This window comes from Labrus mixtus, chromosome 12, assembly GCF_963584025.1.
Source record: "Labrus mixtus chromosome 12, fLabMix1.1, whole genome shotgun sequence".
In the NCBI taxonomy this organism is placed as follows: Eukaryota; Metazoa; Chordata; class Actinopteri; order Labriformes; family Labridae; genus Labrus; species Labrus mixtus.
Window position 1 is genome coordinate 23884838 of NC_083623.1, and position 16733 is coordinate 23901570.

Below are 16733 nucleotides of genomic sequence, written 5' to 3' on the forward strand. Positions count from 1 at the left end.
AACATCCTCTTTTTCACTGTTTGTTCAATGTTTTTACTTGTGAGCTATGGGATACTCCTGAATTTCCCCTAGGAGATGAAAAAAGTATCTATCTATCTATCTATCTGTCTGTCTGTCTGTCTGTCTGTCTGTCTGTCTGTCTGTCTCTCTAGTAACTTAGCAACACAGTTTGTCTGAAAGGTACATTCCACCATTTGAACTGTTACATCTAACAGGTTCAAACAGTTTTAGATTTTTTTCTTTAATCTTCAAGCCGAGAATTGCTGTATGATTTCAGGCTAATCTAGACCGTTTTTAAGTTGGACCAATTTCAAAAAGATCTGTGATTTATTTAAACTGAAACTAAGTTTCCAGAGTGTAACACCATTTTTTTAATTAGTAAAAATAGCAGAGTTAAACTGGGATACAATACTGGTTTTAAATCCAGTGATGTTGATAGCTGATTTATCACCATGGTAACAAAAAAATAGACGTTTGAGACACCCAACATTGTGTGATTTCTTGTTTTCAACCCGTGGTTTTGGTGTTTGTTGGCAATCTTTGATGGATTAATTCCTATCACACCCCTCTATTATGTAATAGACGTAGCTTTTTGCACCCTTACCAGAAAGCTTGTAATGTGTCATCGGTGTAAAGGAGGTGTGGTTATAGTAATATCAAAAGGTCGGCTGAGGCTGTGATGGAAGGGCCCAATGTGAGATCATTTCATGGGCTCCACAGCTGACCAGCCAACAGTCAGACATCATTAATGCTCTGCCTCTGAAATTGATCTGAGCCCATCAGGTCGCTCACAGCGTGGGGATTCATTCCAGACAAACTTTTGTCCCCATGCACTCGGATGCAGCTTTCCTAAAGTGCCAAATTGAGCTCTGCCAAAATGTCCGTCTGGACATTAGTCTATGAGCCCAATCGATCTAAAAACACGGGCAGGGGGTCAGGCTGTGTTCCTACCCTGCAGACACCACTCTGGCGAGGTCACGCAGGTTCAGTTTGACGGAGGCGGTGAGGATGTAGCTCGGGTCCAGAGCCGGCTCCATCTCCCCCTGAGAGACCCAGTACCCCTCCACGTCCACACACGGCCGGCCTGAGGGCGCCGGGATGGGCTGCAGGAAATTAAACAGGAAGTGATTGTATTATCTCACAGATAGATTGATGTTTCTAAAGGACTACAGTTTAAAAATAGATTGTTATCGGACAGTTCCTGTGATACATAAGTGCTGCTGATAACTACAGTATGTTTCTATCTTGGATTAAAACATAAACAGATATTTACCAAACAAAATTTAACTTTTTAACAACAGCCAGTTCAGCGAATGAAAGCTCGTGTGCACCTTTTACGATGTCTGCTTTGTTTGTCTCTCTTCTCCTCATCGTCTTTTATTATGCTTTGTTATTATGTCTCCTTTATGTTTCTTTTGTTACCTAGTCAGCAGGTTTTGTCTTAGAACATCATTTGATGTTTTTGAACACATGCTCAAGACTCCTGAACATTTTCAGGAGGAGCTGCATGGTAGGAGGCAAATAGTCGACTTTCTCACCACGACTTGACCTGACCTTTGACCTGACCAATCCCCTCACATCAGACTACATCGAAGGTGTAAGAGTAGATAGAAGGGCAGGAGATTCAACACAGAGGTATAAATCAGGCTTTGTGTGTGTATCTGGCTCTTACATGTTTCAGACACTTTGTGTTCCCCAGCAGGATGTGCTGACAGACCAGTTTCTGGACCACAGGGTGAGAGCTTCTATCCAGCTGAGTCAGGAAGCTCAGGCAGAAACCCTGCAGGCAAGAAACAGAGAGACGGCTAACTCAGGACCCACACTTAGAAAAGTTAAAATTAAAACTATAATGTTTTTTAGTGAATGTCCTCGTACCTCATAGAGCGAGCGCTGCACGCTGTTACAGGGGTTTACTGCCACGTACTTCAGAGCCCTGCACAGAGTACGCAGGCTGTAGTGGGGTCTGTGACCTGTCCCGTCCACCAGGTGGGAGTGTGCCTCCTTTCGTACCGCCAAGTAAAAACTGAACACAAACACAAAGGTACAGAAACTTTTGTAAGGTTGTTTTTTATCCTGCATGTGACACCAAAAAGCTGCAAAAAAGTAGATTTTTTTTCTAAACGTTGCTCTCAGCTTATCTGGATACAATAAGTTATAGTCCCAAGTAGTGTTGTAGTCAAGACCACACTAACCGAGACCAAGCCTTCCCCGGTACCAGAGTGATCCAAGACATTTAGGGAAAGAAACCAAGTCTAGACCAAGACCAAGGCAGGGTGAGACAGAGACAAGGACATCATCTTGTGTGCAGGAGGCGTGTCACTCAAGACCGTAACACGGAGGTATTGGGGGGACTTTTCTATCTGCCTTAGGGGAGCTCGCAGGCGGGTTAACCTTTCACACACACCTCCTGCTATAGGAAATCAAAGCACAGGGATCTTTAATGCTTTTAAACACACAAGTTCAGTGTGTTCAGAATAACTAGATTATGCACAGGCATGACTCTGATAGCGTCTACAGAATGTAGTAGATTTTTCATCTTTTTTTGATTTTTTTCATCTATTTGTATCAAACACGAGATGTAACTTTACACCATAGACTGTAAATATTAATGGATGAAGCCTGAGTGACATCAGCCATCTGTTACTGCAGGGGGCTCCGGAGGCTCATCAGCAGCCGTCATGCTGGATATCCTGTCTCCACTGACTTTCGGTCAAACTAAGGACAGGTTGAGAGCTGGAGCTGAGGCGGGTTTTAAACCTCTTGATGAACTGTTACATTGCACCCACCCAATCATCGTCAAACTGTAGCCCACTGCTTAACTTGAACTTTTGTGCAATCCGTGAAAAGGATAAGCACGCCCATTTCAGGAAACAAACCGAGGCATTTGTCAGTTATTAAATAATTACTGACGTGTTTGAGAAGAAGAAATACAGCATCACAAAATAAACATTTGAGGTGACCTGACTTGAGCTCGGTAAGAACTGACCTGATGATGCCACTGATGACGTTTCTGTGTGAATTCAAACCCTTCAGGTAGTCTGAGACCAGAATGCGCAGGTCCCCCTCATTCTCCAGCTCCTCCACGTACAGCTCAGTGAACCTGGGACACACACACATTTACACACACATGAATGACATCACTGTTCTGAGTGAAAGCCCAAAAGATAAGCACATATGTCATGTTTATTTTTCCTCTCCAACACATTGATCTGTAGTAAATTCTTCATATTTGTCATTTCTGAGTGATTTAATAAATTAATAGCTTGATGTAAGATAAAGTTAATGAGATAAAGACTTGAACTGTCACCTGTTCCTGAGGCCCAGAGGCAGGTTTCTCTTTCCCACATCAGTAGCTGGATTCATGCAGGCAAAGAGCCGGAAGTCCGGGTTTCGTACCAGAGGCTCTATAATCAAAAACACAAACACACACATTCAAAGAATATCTCACTTCATCATATTTTCTTCATTTCATTTGCAAACTCCCTCTCCACAAAAACACCCCACCTGTAAATGAGACAACATGATTACAACACTTTATCTAAAAGTGAAAGAGTCAGACCTCTAACACAACAGAAAAAAATAATAAATATGATCTAGATGGCGCCCATAGACTGTATATGTTAGTGGATGAAGCCTGAGTGACGTCACCCATCTGTGACTGCAGGGGGCTCTGGAGTCCCATCTGCTGAGGTCTCCATGCTGCAAATCTCAACTTTCAGTGAACCTAACGACAGACTGAGAGCCTGCATCTCAATGGGCTGGGTTTGAAAAGGATGAGGATTTGTTGGATGAATCAGATGAATAAAAAACCTCTGTGTACGGGTAAACTAGTCCTCACCAGTGTCCCCGCGGTCCAGCAGCACCAGAGATCCAGCGCTGCCCTCCAACAGTCCGCTCAAGCACTCCAGAGTCTCTGCCGCCGCCAGGTTGATCTCATCCAGCAGGATCCACTGACCCTTCTTCACCGCCTGAGCCAACGTTCCCTACAGAGGACACACACACACAAAGTTCAGCTGACACAGAAACATGAAGAAATGTTCCCTTTATTTGATTTGACAGAACAGAGTGACAGGAACTCTTCCAGGCCCTTCATACCTCCACGAAGGCGAACACCATGGCGGTCTCACAGGCTCGGATCTGCTGCTGGGTCTGACTCAGCCTGAGAGCCAACGCCTCCCACTTCTCCTGCAGCAGATCAGCTGCACAAACAGAAGAAGTCAAAGTCTTTAATCATGCTTCAGCAGCCCTCTCTTATCACTGATCACTCTTTGTGGTCACCTACCGTCCGCCTTGTCCTGCAGCTCTTGGGTGAGGGCCGACTTGCAGACGTGGTCCATGAGTTTGAGCAGATCCTGCCAGCGTTTCCCCCTGAAGCAGGTCTGCACGTGACCCAGGAAGGTCAGGTTCTGTTTCCTCGAGTACGTCTGAGAGAACAGGTCCTCGAACGCCTCACGCAGCGGGAGGAGGATCTGCTTGTGGTCGACCGGCTTGTACCTGCGACAGACGGAAAAAGAACAAAACATTTGAAGTGCAGTTTTCTCTCCATCAACGAGGATTCAGAACCATTTCACACACTGATAATATCAGTCTTTAAATTGGTAAATGTTGGGGATACATTAAATGTTGGACACTTAAGATGGGACATGCACTGTCCTGACAACTCGTACCAAATTCCTCTTCTGCTACAAAGTCAAAGTTAATATTATTTTGCATTTACATTTACATTTTTTAAACCAGGAAAAAGTCTCATTGAGATTAAAAATCTCTTTTACAAGAGCGTCCTGGCCAAGACAGGCAGCAGCACAATTACAGGGTTTCAGACATAAAACACTTAACAACAATGAACATAAATACAGGAATCACAAAAAGAACCAGTTCATCAGAATCTGTCATAAGTCATCAGCAACAAAGCGATCAAAAAGGGCAACACGAGTTAGCTAAAAACATCTACAGTCAGATATTTCTGCCTCCAGATCATTAAGACGACCTTTAAAAACATTCAAGGAAACCAGCTCCCGAAGATTTTAAGTATCTTGAAACCGATTCCAAGAAGAGGGAGCAGCATATTTGAATAAATGACAGTACGGTTACTTTTACTTCAAGCCCCTATTTGGCTGGCTGGCAAGCTCTGTGATTGGATAGTCTAAAGGCTGGCTCACACTGCAGGAGTTAAAAACCCTGATTTTGATTTCCTGTAGCATCACACACTTTAGGATAATCCTAACAGATCTTCTTCTGCATAATCTCAAACACGCTCACACTACAAGATGTGAAAATCTTGGCACATCACAGACTACAGGATTTCATTAAGATTATCCTGCCAGACGGAGGAACGCATCACCTCACGTGACCTCACCTAAACAATGGAGCAGGCGGGTAAATGTGTGATTTATAATGCTCTGTGCAGAGAGAACTTTTTTTTAAGGTTTTTGGGTGAAGAAATGTCTGGAGAGACGCCGACAACATGTGTTGTATATTCTTCAGTGAGAGCTGGAGGTCGGATTGTAACTATGAGTATACAGTACAGGTTGACTCCTGCCGCTGGTCCCCACTACTACACTTATTCCTGTCCTCTCCTGGTGATTGTAGTCACACTCGACTTCTGCCAGACCCTTTCATGAAGTAATCGTCAAGATTTTAAATTCTAAATATCACACGTTTTAATTAAATCAAATTTTGTATTACCCAGACAATTTTATTAATGACTGAAAATGAAACGTCTTTGTTAAGATAATAATGTGCACTCACCCTCCGAGCAGGTCGGCAGTGTCACTCTGCTGGTTCATGTTCACAACCCGCAACCTGTGACCTGGATTTAAAAACAATAATGACATGGAATAATGAAATCATGAGAGGCTACAATCTATGAGTCACAGCCCCGGTTTGGATCGTGAGCTCACCTGTGACTCTGGCCAGGTGTTGAACGGTGGAGGTCTTTCCGGTCCCGGTCTCTCCCACCAGAAGAACGGGCTCTCCTTTAGCGACACACACCGCGAGCTGTTCCAGCAGCACCGCCGACGGACGAGTGGCAGCAAACGTCTGGTTTTCTCTTTTAGTGGAAGCAGAGACACGTTTTGATTATGATTGAGGATGAAGATACGAGCGTCAGCGTCTGGCCTCCTCAGCCTTTTAAAACATATCTCTTACACATGCCTGAAAGTAAAACAACATCACTTTGTGTCCCGGGTAAGGACCTTTTTCTTCTTTATTAAAAGAACTAAAGCGGTTTAGTTTGATTCTCCCTTGGCGATGTTGAGAATTTAAACAGAAGCTGGAGAAAGAATCTGTCTTTTAGGGGTCAGTAAACACTATTTCATATCACACTGCCACTTCCTAAATTTGTATTTCTTTGTAATTCTGCTTATTCATCACTTGTGGGCCTCAATACATGTGTGATGGTGACTGTGACTGCAGAGAGACTCTGTCCTCTGACTGGATTTTCATGTTTCGGTCGACTCAGGATGTTTCTGGACGGGGAACTGATGTGTTTCCTTCAGCCAATGACGGTGTGCAAACGAGTCCTCCACTTTGCATTGGGGTCCTGTTTTTACCCGGTCGCTGGTTTCATTCCACGATAACAACCAGTTCACTGTACATGATCCCTTTATTATCTGATCATTATATAAGCCATAAAAACAACATAAAGTTCCAAGTGCTGTGATAGAAGACTCTGACCTTTACAGTCAATGTGTAGACATTCTTACAAACACCATCAAATGAACTTTAACCACACGGCATCACGCTCACTCTGCAGCTTTCACATGATGACACTCGTTCATATTGAGCTCTGTGGAGGGATCAATGTGGGTATTTGGGCTGGAGGTTGAGCCATTAGATGATAAATGGACTGCACTAATACAACTTCTTTATAGTACACACACAGTCTTTACTGTAATGTGTTTCAAAATCAATTGGTGTTGGGTGTGTTGGGCTCTGTCAGTAGGCGTATATCAGCTCAGTGACTAGCTGATGTATATATGGTGTAAACAGAGGTCAAAAGGGGGCGAGACGTCCCACATACAAACTCAGCTGCACCGCTTCGGTCTGCTTTCGACGCAGGAGCGCTCTGCCCACCGAGACCTCCAGCTCGGTCAGAGCGATGCCGGGCTGGTACATCTGACAGAAGTGCAGCGCCTGAGGAGACAACAACCAGGGAATCATATGAAACACTAATGACTTCATGTAAAACAAAGACATCAATCGTTCTCTATACAGACGAACAACGAGCTGTGAAGCTTGAACTTTTAACACGGGCCCTAAGCAATGCAAGAGGATTTATACAGCACATTACATCATCAACGTGGTTCACATAAGACATCAGAAGTATCATGACGAAGGGAGGACCTTACGGCTCTGTGCAACCAGTGTCTTAATATTATATGACTCTGTGTGCAACATAACAAAACTCCTTCCCTCTCGACTACTGCGGAGAGATAAGACACAGCAAAACCATGAGAGCAGAGCCACATCGGCTTCAGAGAGGGAGAGAGAGAGAGAGAGAGAGAGAGAGAGAGAGAGAGAGAGAGAGAGAGAGAGAGAGAGAGAGAGATAAGGTCCACTGTCTGTACTCCCCTCCCTTAAATGCACCAGTTGAGGTGCCTTGCTCAGCCTCTCATGGCTTCGCTTTTATAATGTTAATGTAGGCTGCTTGTTGCTGTTTCTGTGCTGAACTCCTGTAGATAACAGAATATCGAGTGGAACTTTTCAGAACGCGGGGCGTACTCCTGATGTTTGTGTCTGTGCACGTGCGTGAATATATTGAGCAAATTAAAGTTGTGTGTTGCAAAAACTAAATAAATGTAGAGGGAAAAAAATATTAGATTTAAATACAAACGAACTATTAAAAGAAACCGAGAGTAAAAAAAAAAAAGTATGCATGCTGCTATAAAACCATCTGAACAATAACAAAAGTCCATCTCTGTAGGAATCCTTTCTGTAACGTTGTCAGTTTGAATAACAATCTGAGCCTGTCAGCGCTTTGTGAACGTGTTTGTTTGTCTCTTTGTTCCGTCAAATGTTTTGTACCATCTGTGGTCCGAGCTGCACAATTTATCATTAAAGGAAGAATGTGCGACTTTTTGATCCAGTAGATGTCACACTTGAGCACCAGCATGAAACCTAAACAAACTTCCACACCTCCACTACTCTGAAACCTCCGCTCTCCTCCAGCAGCTCTGACAACAACACAGCCAGCAGGACTCGCGCGTCTCACTCGTTGTAGACAGTCATGACTCAGAGACACATTTACAATATGTTTGATTTCTGCTGTATTTATGTATAAAATGTTGCACATTCTGAATAAATCAATCTGATTGGCTGAAAAATATCAGACATTTGGGTCACGGTTTTTCATGAAGGATCTGGTGGTGGGTCCTGAGGCTACAGTAACTCTGATACAGATAGATATAATCGTACTGAACTGTCATAAGTTTGGACATCACAGAGTGTGAATATGTCTGAGTGGAGACAAACGGCAGTATTCACACGGCAATCCAGTTTCTGGTGATGCTCTTAACTGTGTGCTAACCGCTATAAGACAACAGAACAATGACAACAATGATCCTTTCTGTGATGTTGTCAGAACAACACTTTGAATTACAATCAGAGCCTGTCAGCGACAAAAACAACTTTTAGTGGACGGACTGTGATCTGTCATTTTACATTGAGAATGAGATTACGTTGTAGTCACTGCGGACGATTCCACTGCTTTTAATTTAATCTACTGAGACAACTGATACACTCTTATCCAGACCCCAAAACATGTCAAACTAGAGTCCAGGTTGAAAAGAAGCCGACTTTTTGACTGAGTAGCTTAAAAAAAAAGTCAAAAAATAAACTTTCCTCATGTTTTTTTTCTGCTTATTCAGCGCTTTCAGGATGATGGTCTGGATAAATGTCCTTCCCCCAGACTCAAATAGTTGGTAAAATTTGGTTACCCAAATTTTATTCCCAAAAGGCCGGTCAAATACCTTTTCTCTAGAGATGTTGAGTTTGCTCCCGATGATCTCGGCCATCTTCAGTCGACTTTCAGGACGAGACAACATGGCTGTGAAGCAGTCGAGAGCCTGAGAACAGAAAGGTTATCAAAATGTTTTCAACTTCAACTTCATTATAATCCAGAAGGACAACAGATCTGCAAGCAGGCATGAAGACACAACAGAGAAAACAAAAGGTACTTTAACCACACGGAGCCGGATATATATCTCTTGATCTGCTTACTCAGAACAGAAATCAAACACACTCACCTCTTGGAAGACGTGTTGTGCTGTGGCTGGTGACGTGCTGTCGAAGTTCACACTGATCCGCTCACACCATTTCAGTAAGTCCCTGTCAAAACCACGATGAAGACACAGAAACAAAAATGACGTTAAGTTGAATATATCTACATTTATGTGTCACTGGTGGATGATAAAAAGGTGCGTCATCTCTGAATCAGTTTATTATTCAGGTATAACATATCGTCTCAGCTGAACCAGAAGAATGAGAAATGATGATAGACAACCGGAAAAACAAAAGTCTGCATGCAGAGACTAACAGGTAATGAACTATTAGAAAACTTTGATTAAAGTCACATTTAATGAGCGTCCTATCATCAGCAGCTCTGGTTGGTTTTTCTTAGTGTAAAATAGGGATGTGCTTGTTAAACAACTAACAATTAAAAATCATCAGCCTCACTAGAAAGCACCCACATCACTACAGCCGCTCGCCACTAGAGGGGGCTGAAGCTCTTCCTAATGAGCCTCCTCTCCCTGCTCTACAACTGAGATGTAAACGAGCACAATGAACAGATAGCATCTCGTAGGCGCAGTGCAGCGTAGTTTATCAGTATTTTGATGTAGAAAACGGAGAGAGAGTTGCATGTAGGCTGACAGGTTAAACTGGCATATCAACCGGAGCCATGAGTACCAACATTTAGTACGACCGGCTTACAGTTTTAAGTTAATCATTTCGACTTTTTTTTGGCAGTGTTTTCAAATCTTTGGACAAGTCAGTAAAACAGAATTTAACTGACGAGAAAATGAGTGGGCTTTGAAATCCCTCGTATATAATATAACGAGTAGAGGTGGGAAAAAATCAATTTATAAAAATCGAGATTTTATCTTCTGAGATTTTAAATCGATTCATAACTTCCAAAAATGGCACTAAGGCTAGCTCTTGGCGCCAGTGGCTTAGCGGTTATTTAGCGCACCCCATGCAAAGAGGCTATGGCCCTTGAATCAGGCGGCCCAGGTTCAGATCCGACCTGTGCCTCCATATCGTTCCCCGCTCTCTCTCGCTCTCTCTCGCTCTCTCTCCATGGTTTCCTACACTATCCACTGTCCTCCTGCTCCTTCAGCAGAAACACGCTGGATTACATAAAGTGAACGTATCTTTTCTATAGGATGAACCCTACTGAACCAGATCAATATACATGAGCATGGCAGGCTGAGCTGTAAAGTGAATGACATCGATCCATGAAGAGCAGCATGGAAACAACGACACATCGATTTGATAGCTGAATCACAAACACGCCCTCTATGGATCACACTGAAAGCATCTCATCAAAAAGTAAAACAGGGCAGATAAGTCATATCATAAGTCATGTGAGGAGGTGTTGGACAACCTGTAGGCTGATGGGAAACGTCCCAGTATGACCAGTACAGTCTGTTATTCCAGCCACTGGTCCAGAGGACAGGTCTGATCAATACTCTATCGAACGCAGCAGCAGTGAGTGGAAAGCTCAATAAAACATGAAGGCTGCCGCTGCAGACCGCCTGGTAGTTTGGATTAGTTAGAATCTGAGGGATTTAAAGCAGAGGGGGGTTGAAGCTTTCGAGGTTTGGCTGCTGTTCTGGAGTTCTGGTGTCGTGAAACATGAGCTGTACATCAATATGAACAACATAAATAATGTTGATTGTTTCCAAAGAGGCAGCTTTGCAGAATGTTTGATATGACATCTCTCTAGGGAGTCTTCCATGCATTCAATATTTCTTTCCTACATGACTTTTCCCGGGTTTTTGTCGGTGCAAATGTTCTTATGAATTCTTTTTATACCTGGGTTCTACTTTTAAAGATTTAGGAACCTAAATGACTTCTAGAGAGAAAGATTTCTGGAGATTGTTTTTACTGTAGACATGTAACAGGCTGTGAAGGCTGCAACACAATCCTTAGTGTCTGACACAGACACAGCAGGTTGACATTATAGGTCCTGGCAGGACCTGGCATTTCCGGTTCAGGGTCACTGTGGGGGGCCAGATCAGACCCCAGCTGTCATTGGACTGTTCACCAGTCAATCACAGGGCTGACACATAGAGACAAACAACCAGCAACACTCACACCTCATTTTCAGACCACCAATTAACCTAACCAGCATGTCTTTGGACTGTGGGAGGAAGCTGGAGTACCCAGAGAGAACTCATGCATGGAGAGAACATGTAAACTCCACACAGAGATTTTGACGGGGATTCGAACCAGGAACCTCCTCACTGTGAGGCTACAGCACTAGCATATTTACAGGTTGCATTTTGCACAATAGAATGACCGATTTGGTCAAAGGAGTCCGCTGGTTTTGAAAACAGTAAAGTAACAGCTGACTGTGGTTTTAAAAAGGTTGTTTACCGGTTGACATAAAAGTCCTTCACTTACGAGAAAAGATCATTGAGACACTGTTGTTGTCTGAAGAACTCTACTGGAGTAATGCCAAACCTTTTGTACTTTCTAGTTTTTTTTAGACCCAAAAATGTATGAAAGAAATCTATTTAATATGACAAAATAAATCAATGAACAAGAGAGTCAAATAAAGGGAGCATAATAATAGTAGTGTTGTGGGCTTCACCTGAGAGACAGGGCTCTCCCCTCCAGCGGTGTGCCTTTGTCCTCAGACTTGTTCTGCTGGATGTCGTCGGGGCTGTTTGTGTCCGTGTCCGGGTGTCTCTCCCCGGTCAGCTGGCAGTAAATGTCCAGGAGACGGTCTGACACCACAGTGAGCAGAGGGTACCTGCTCACGAGCACCTAAGATACACGGATGAGATACACAGAGGGAGAACCAATGAAACCTCAGACGTATGCTTTCTTTTCTTATATCCAACCTGCAGTGTATTTGAAGTTTGTGAAGCAGTCATAGAGAACTGCATCATAATAGTGTTGTAGACTAAATATGTTATCACTTTATTAACCTAGAGGTCTTAAGACCTTTCTGATTTTTCAATCTGGGAGAAAGATGAAAATACAATATTTTCTACTCCGCATATTCTGCACATGATCAATATCCATGTTGAAGTGTTTCCACTCCTGTGTGTCTGTGCACGACAGATATCTGTCACACTCACCTTCTTCAGCTCCTCTCGGGTCATGTTTCCCATCTGCAGTTTGGTCCAGTATTTGTCGAGCAGCGCTGCGTGAGAGTTTTGTGGTTTGTGCCAGCTTCCTCCGCTGTAGTACATCCTGCAAGAACCGAGAAAAAGCAAGAGTGTGACAACAGTCTGACCACTTCTCTACCTTTCCATAAAAACAATCAGATAATCGTGCCCTCGTCTGTCGGGGTGTGTAGAGCTGTCACAGTAGGTGTTTCAGATCTTCTTTCTCAAGTTATTTGTTTTTATCGTCTCTTTGGGTGAATTTAAGCGCCTCATGCAGCATCCGTCAAGTCTCATCTTAAACCTCTCAAACCTCTTGGATACAAGGAATCCAAGTTGGCTCCATTAAACTTTCAACTCAATGAATGAACCCTGTCCATGTGCATTTGGGAGAATTAAAGGTCACATATTATTCTCCTTTTCAACCAGTTTAAATAAGTCTCAGAGCTCCACAAAACATGTGTGTGAAGTTTCTTGTTCTAAATCCACTCTGATCCTGTATTTGATCATGTCTATAAACTCCTCTATTTCAGCCCTGCTCAGAGCAGGCTGTTTCTGTGTCTGTAGCTTTAAATATGCAAATGAGCTGTGTTTGACCACGCCCCTCTCTGGAAGGGGATTTTGCTCAGGCTGTCTTTACACGAGTTTGGTGTGTGAAAAAAAGAGTAGTATAACAAGCAGTTGTTGCAGAGGTCCATTCAGACATACAGTATGATGATGTTCTCACCTTCTTGTCGCAAAGAACTGAAATCCTGGAGCGACATCGATGCAGTCCTCTCGTCCTGGAATCATCAGCTTTTTATTCTCCATCAGAGGCAGGAGCACGGAGATCTGAAACAAGATCATTTCAGTCCACTTCTGATGATAGTTTCACTACAAACAGGGCTAACATGAAGAACTTAGGTGTGTAAAGAATGTGTTCAGAGCATGTGTTATTGCAGGATCAGGCTGAGCTGGAACTGACCACATCCAGAGGAGCGTGGTCGATGTCCTCCAGAAGGATCCACTGGCCCGTTGTAACAGCTTGTGTCAAACTTCCCGGCTGCCAAACGAACTTCCCCGGGATGTCGGTGCAGCGGTACATCCCGAGCAGCATCTGTGAAGTACACCAAACACAGTCACACATTTAAAACCTTTGTTTAGTGTTTAAGGGGAACTCAAGTAAACCTCTGTAAAACAGGAGTACTCGCATGAGACAGATTTCAAACCTGATAGTGAAAAATCAAAGCAGCAGAGGTTGAGGTCGCCTGACTCAAAGCCTGTAGTATGGACCAGCATTAAATATAGCAATAGGGTCCTACAATTCCCATAATGCAGTTCTTGTTTTCCTGGAGAAAGCACCTAGATTTTAAAAGTGTGAAACCAAAAGACGTATATATTCACATTATATGAAGCATATATATATATATAAGAGGCAAAAAAGTGGTCATTACGCCGTCAGAAATGGTTTCTCGTCTGACATGAAGCCCTTCTGCAAGTTTCCAGAAGTTTTCAGTGTGACAATGGCTTAAGAAATCCTCAACTAGCTCATGTCAGCTCGAGGAAAAATCAAAAACCAGAAAAGAAACGGCAGAAAGCCTGTACTCAGATCAGTGTGAAGTTTTTGCTTACTTTCATTTCTTAAACACATGCTTCCTTCCTTTTAAATTGTTAAGGTACATTTAAACCAAGACTGAACTTTTGCATCATCAGTGTTTATCTTTGAAACTTTGGAAATCTACCGCCACAGCCACCAGGAAAATGAAGCAGCTGCTTTTCACAGTCTGAGTTGTCTGAAACCTCCTGAAGAGCATGCTGAACTTTAAATGTAAAAGTGTTGGGACTGTCCCTTTAAGTGTACATTGAATTCATGCTCTCTCACCTTGCTGTCAGTTTGATCGCCCAGCTGGACCTTGAGGATCTCTGTAGCTTTCGTGTGTCCCGTGACAGCAGCCATGAACTCCACCAGCGACGTTTTCCCACAGCCTATAGGACCCTCCAGCAGCACGGGCTTCTGGGACGCCACCGCCAGCGCCAGTCTCCTCAGATTACGACAGGTGGAGTCCACCAGAACCAGATCCTTCGTGTTCATCTGTGAACGGAGAGCGACATCAGAACCAAATGATCGGTAGAGAGATTTTTAATGTGACAAAATAAAGAGTGCAAACCTGTTCAGGGATTCTGGGAGCAATCCTGGGCAGGACGACGCCACAGACGGCCACCACGTTCAAAGACAGATCCTCCGACACCACCTGACCCCTCGTGAACTTATTGGCCTTCTCCTGACGCCACACCGCAGAGCCCTGATTGGCTAACACCAGGGCCTTTTCTACCTCCAGCTGCTGAGTTTCCTCCAAAGCTCTAAAAGACAAACAAAGAAATAGAAGTGAGAAACAAACAGAAAAGAAACGTGCATGTGATGTTTTAGATGTTATCTATCGTTTTTCTAGTTTATCAACATCTGAAGCCGTTTCACATCTGCACTCCTGAAAATATCTAGATCATTTCAGGATGACTGCTCACATATGCATCTCACAGTGGGAGACTATCCTTGTCTGACAGGATGTGGGATATTATAAATGGTTAAAGTAAATTTAAAAAGCCAAGACAGAACTTCACACATACAGCTCCTCCTGAACATATCAGGAGTAACATATTGTAGACTTTAAATAGAAATAATCAAACAGAATATGTACAAAACCGTATCTCTAATGAAATAACATGAACAATAGATACAGAAAATGAAAGGTACATACTTTATTTTCATGTGCAGGATCTCATCACTCGTCAGCACCTTCCTCAGAAAGATGGTTTTCTGATTATCCGTCATGTGAGAGACCAGCGCTAAACAATGGGCAGTGTACCTGTAAGAGACGATGAGTTAAAAAAACATGCATTTTATAGTTTTATTTATGGTAATTAAAGAGTTGAATCAGCTATGAGAAGCAGGTAACGTACCCTCGAACCATGACGTCGCTGGTGAGCAGCTGAGACACGCAGGAACTCCAGTCCCACAGCATCCGAAACTTGGCGCAGTCACTCTGAAGGAAACGCAGCGTGGCTCCCATGAGGTCGCGCAGCTTCATCCTCCTGGGGCCGTACTGAACGGCTGAGGCCTCCTCGCTGGTGAAGAAGAGTCTCTGAAACACTGGAGGGGCGTCATCGAAGTACCTCGCTGCAAACCTGACAAAGAGAAGACTTAAAGGTCACATATTATTCTCTTTTTCAACCAGTTTAAATAAGTCTCAGAGCTCCCCAAAACATGTGTGTGAAGTTTCTTGTTCTAAATCCACTCTGATCCTGTATTTGATCATGTCTATAAACCCCTCTATTTCAGCCCTGCTCAGAACAGGCTGTTTCTGTGTCTGTACCTTTAAATATGGAAATGTGCTGTGTCTGACCACGCCCCCTCTCTGGAAGGGCTTGGGTGGCTCAGGCTTTCTCGCTCCATGCCCTATTGTTAATTGTTAATGGTGAGAAGGCAGACTCAGAGGGCAGAACAAACACCTAGCTGTGGAAGTGTCACCCACCTGGGGGAGGGGTTACTGCCCTTTGTGATGTCATGAAGGGAAAATCTTCAAACGGCCTGTTTGAACACACATTTTCTGAAAAGTGGAGCAGGCAAAAGACGGAGAGGATGGACTTTCGTCACAATTTGGGGGTTTGTAGATCGACTAAGGACACATATTAATATTAAAACAAGGTTACGTTAATGTCCTATAATATGTGACCTTTAATGAGTGTCTTTGTAATATAGCAATAAGTAAGGTCTTATACCTGCTTTTTGTAAAGTGTCTCGAGATAACACTTGTTATGAGTTGACGCTATACAAATAAAGATTGTCTGATTGATTGATTCCTGCATCCCTGTCTGTTCAAGAAATGATAGACCGCTCCATAACTTTTGAGTTTGTCTCATACTAGGAAGTAAAATCAAGATAATTCAGACTTGATAGCTATTTTTAGTATTTCTTTCAGCAAGAAATACATACCACAAGTTTCATTTGTGTGGTGCAACACCTCCACAGGCATTAAATCACTTATCAACTGAAAATACAGAGATCTGTATTGATCAGTTTAAAATGTAGTTAGAATAGGAGGATATAAGTATTTACTGGGACACTAGACATATTTTCCTTACAAGGGGACAGCACAGGGAGATATTAAGCGGAGAGATTTGGAGTGGTGATATGCAGACGAGGGCAGTGAGCTTCTCAGTGTTCTGGAAAAGTCATCACAAGCCCGTCCTGCTCAACTGGAACCGATAAAAGTCTGCAACTGTTCATTTGTTAAAAAGATTAAAAATTAAAAATGACACTCCAAGAGCCCCCCTTCTCAAGACAGAGAGAATTCTTTACAGATTATCATTTCCCCGTATGGGTGCACCGGTGGCCAAGTGGTAAGTGCACGCCCCATATAC

At 43.2% G+C, this 16733-nt stretch overlaps 1 protein-coding gene across 1 annotated transcript in view; it reads right to left on the reverse strand.

Moving 5' to 3' along the window:
* Positions 1-16733, reverse strand: part of mdn1 (midasin AAA ATPase 1) — a 65582-nt gene that overhangs the window by 46323 nt on the left and 2526 nt on the right. Inside the window, exons 3-23 of the mRNA XM_061051263.1 lie at positions 15273-15497; positions 15071-15178; positions 14483-14675; positions 14197-14406; positions 13300-13431; positions 13063-13166; positions 12309-12423; positions 11816-11991; positions 9246-9327; positions 8970-9065; positions 7022-7134; positions 5901-6049; positions 5749-5809; positions 4283-4494; positions 4096-4199; positions 3839-3983; positions 3308-3404; positions 2987-3100; positions 1876-2023; positions 1673-1780; positions 952-1103 (exon numbers count right to left, since the gene is read on the reverse strand). Of these exons, the coding sequence (XP_060907246.1) occupies positions 952-1103; positions 1673-1780; positions 1876-2023; positions 2987-3100; positions 3308-3404; positions 3839-3983; positions 4096-4199; positions 4283-4494; positions 5749-5809; positions 5901-6049; positions 7022-7134; positions 8970-9065; positions 9246-9327; positions 11816-11991; positions 12309-12423; positions 13063-13166; positions 13300-13431; positions 14197-14406; positions 14483-14675; positions 15071-15178; positions 15273-15497 (2844 nt within the window). The remainder of the gene's footprint in view (positions 1-951; positions 1104-1672; positions 1781-1875; positions 2024-2986; positions 3101-3307; positions 3405-3838; positions 3984-4095; positions 4200-4282; positions 4495-5748; positions 5810-5900; positions 6050-7021; positions 7135-8969; positions 9066-9245; positions 9328-11815; positions 11992-12308; positions 12424-13062; positions 13167-13299; positions 13432-14196; positions 14407-14482; positions 14676-15070; positions 15179-15272; positions 15498-16733) is intronic.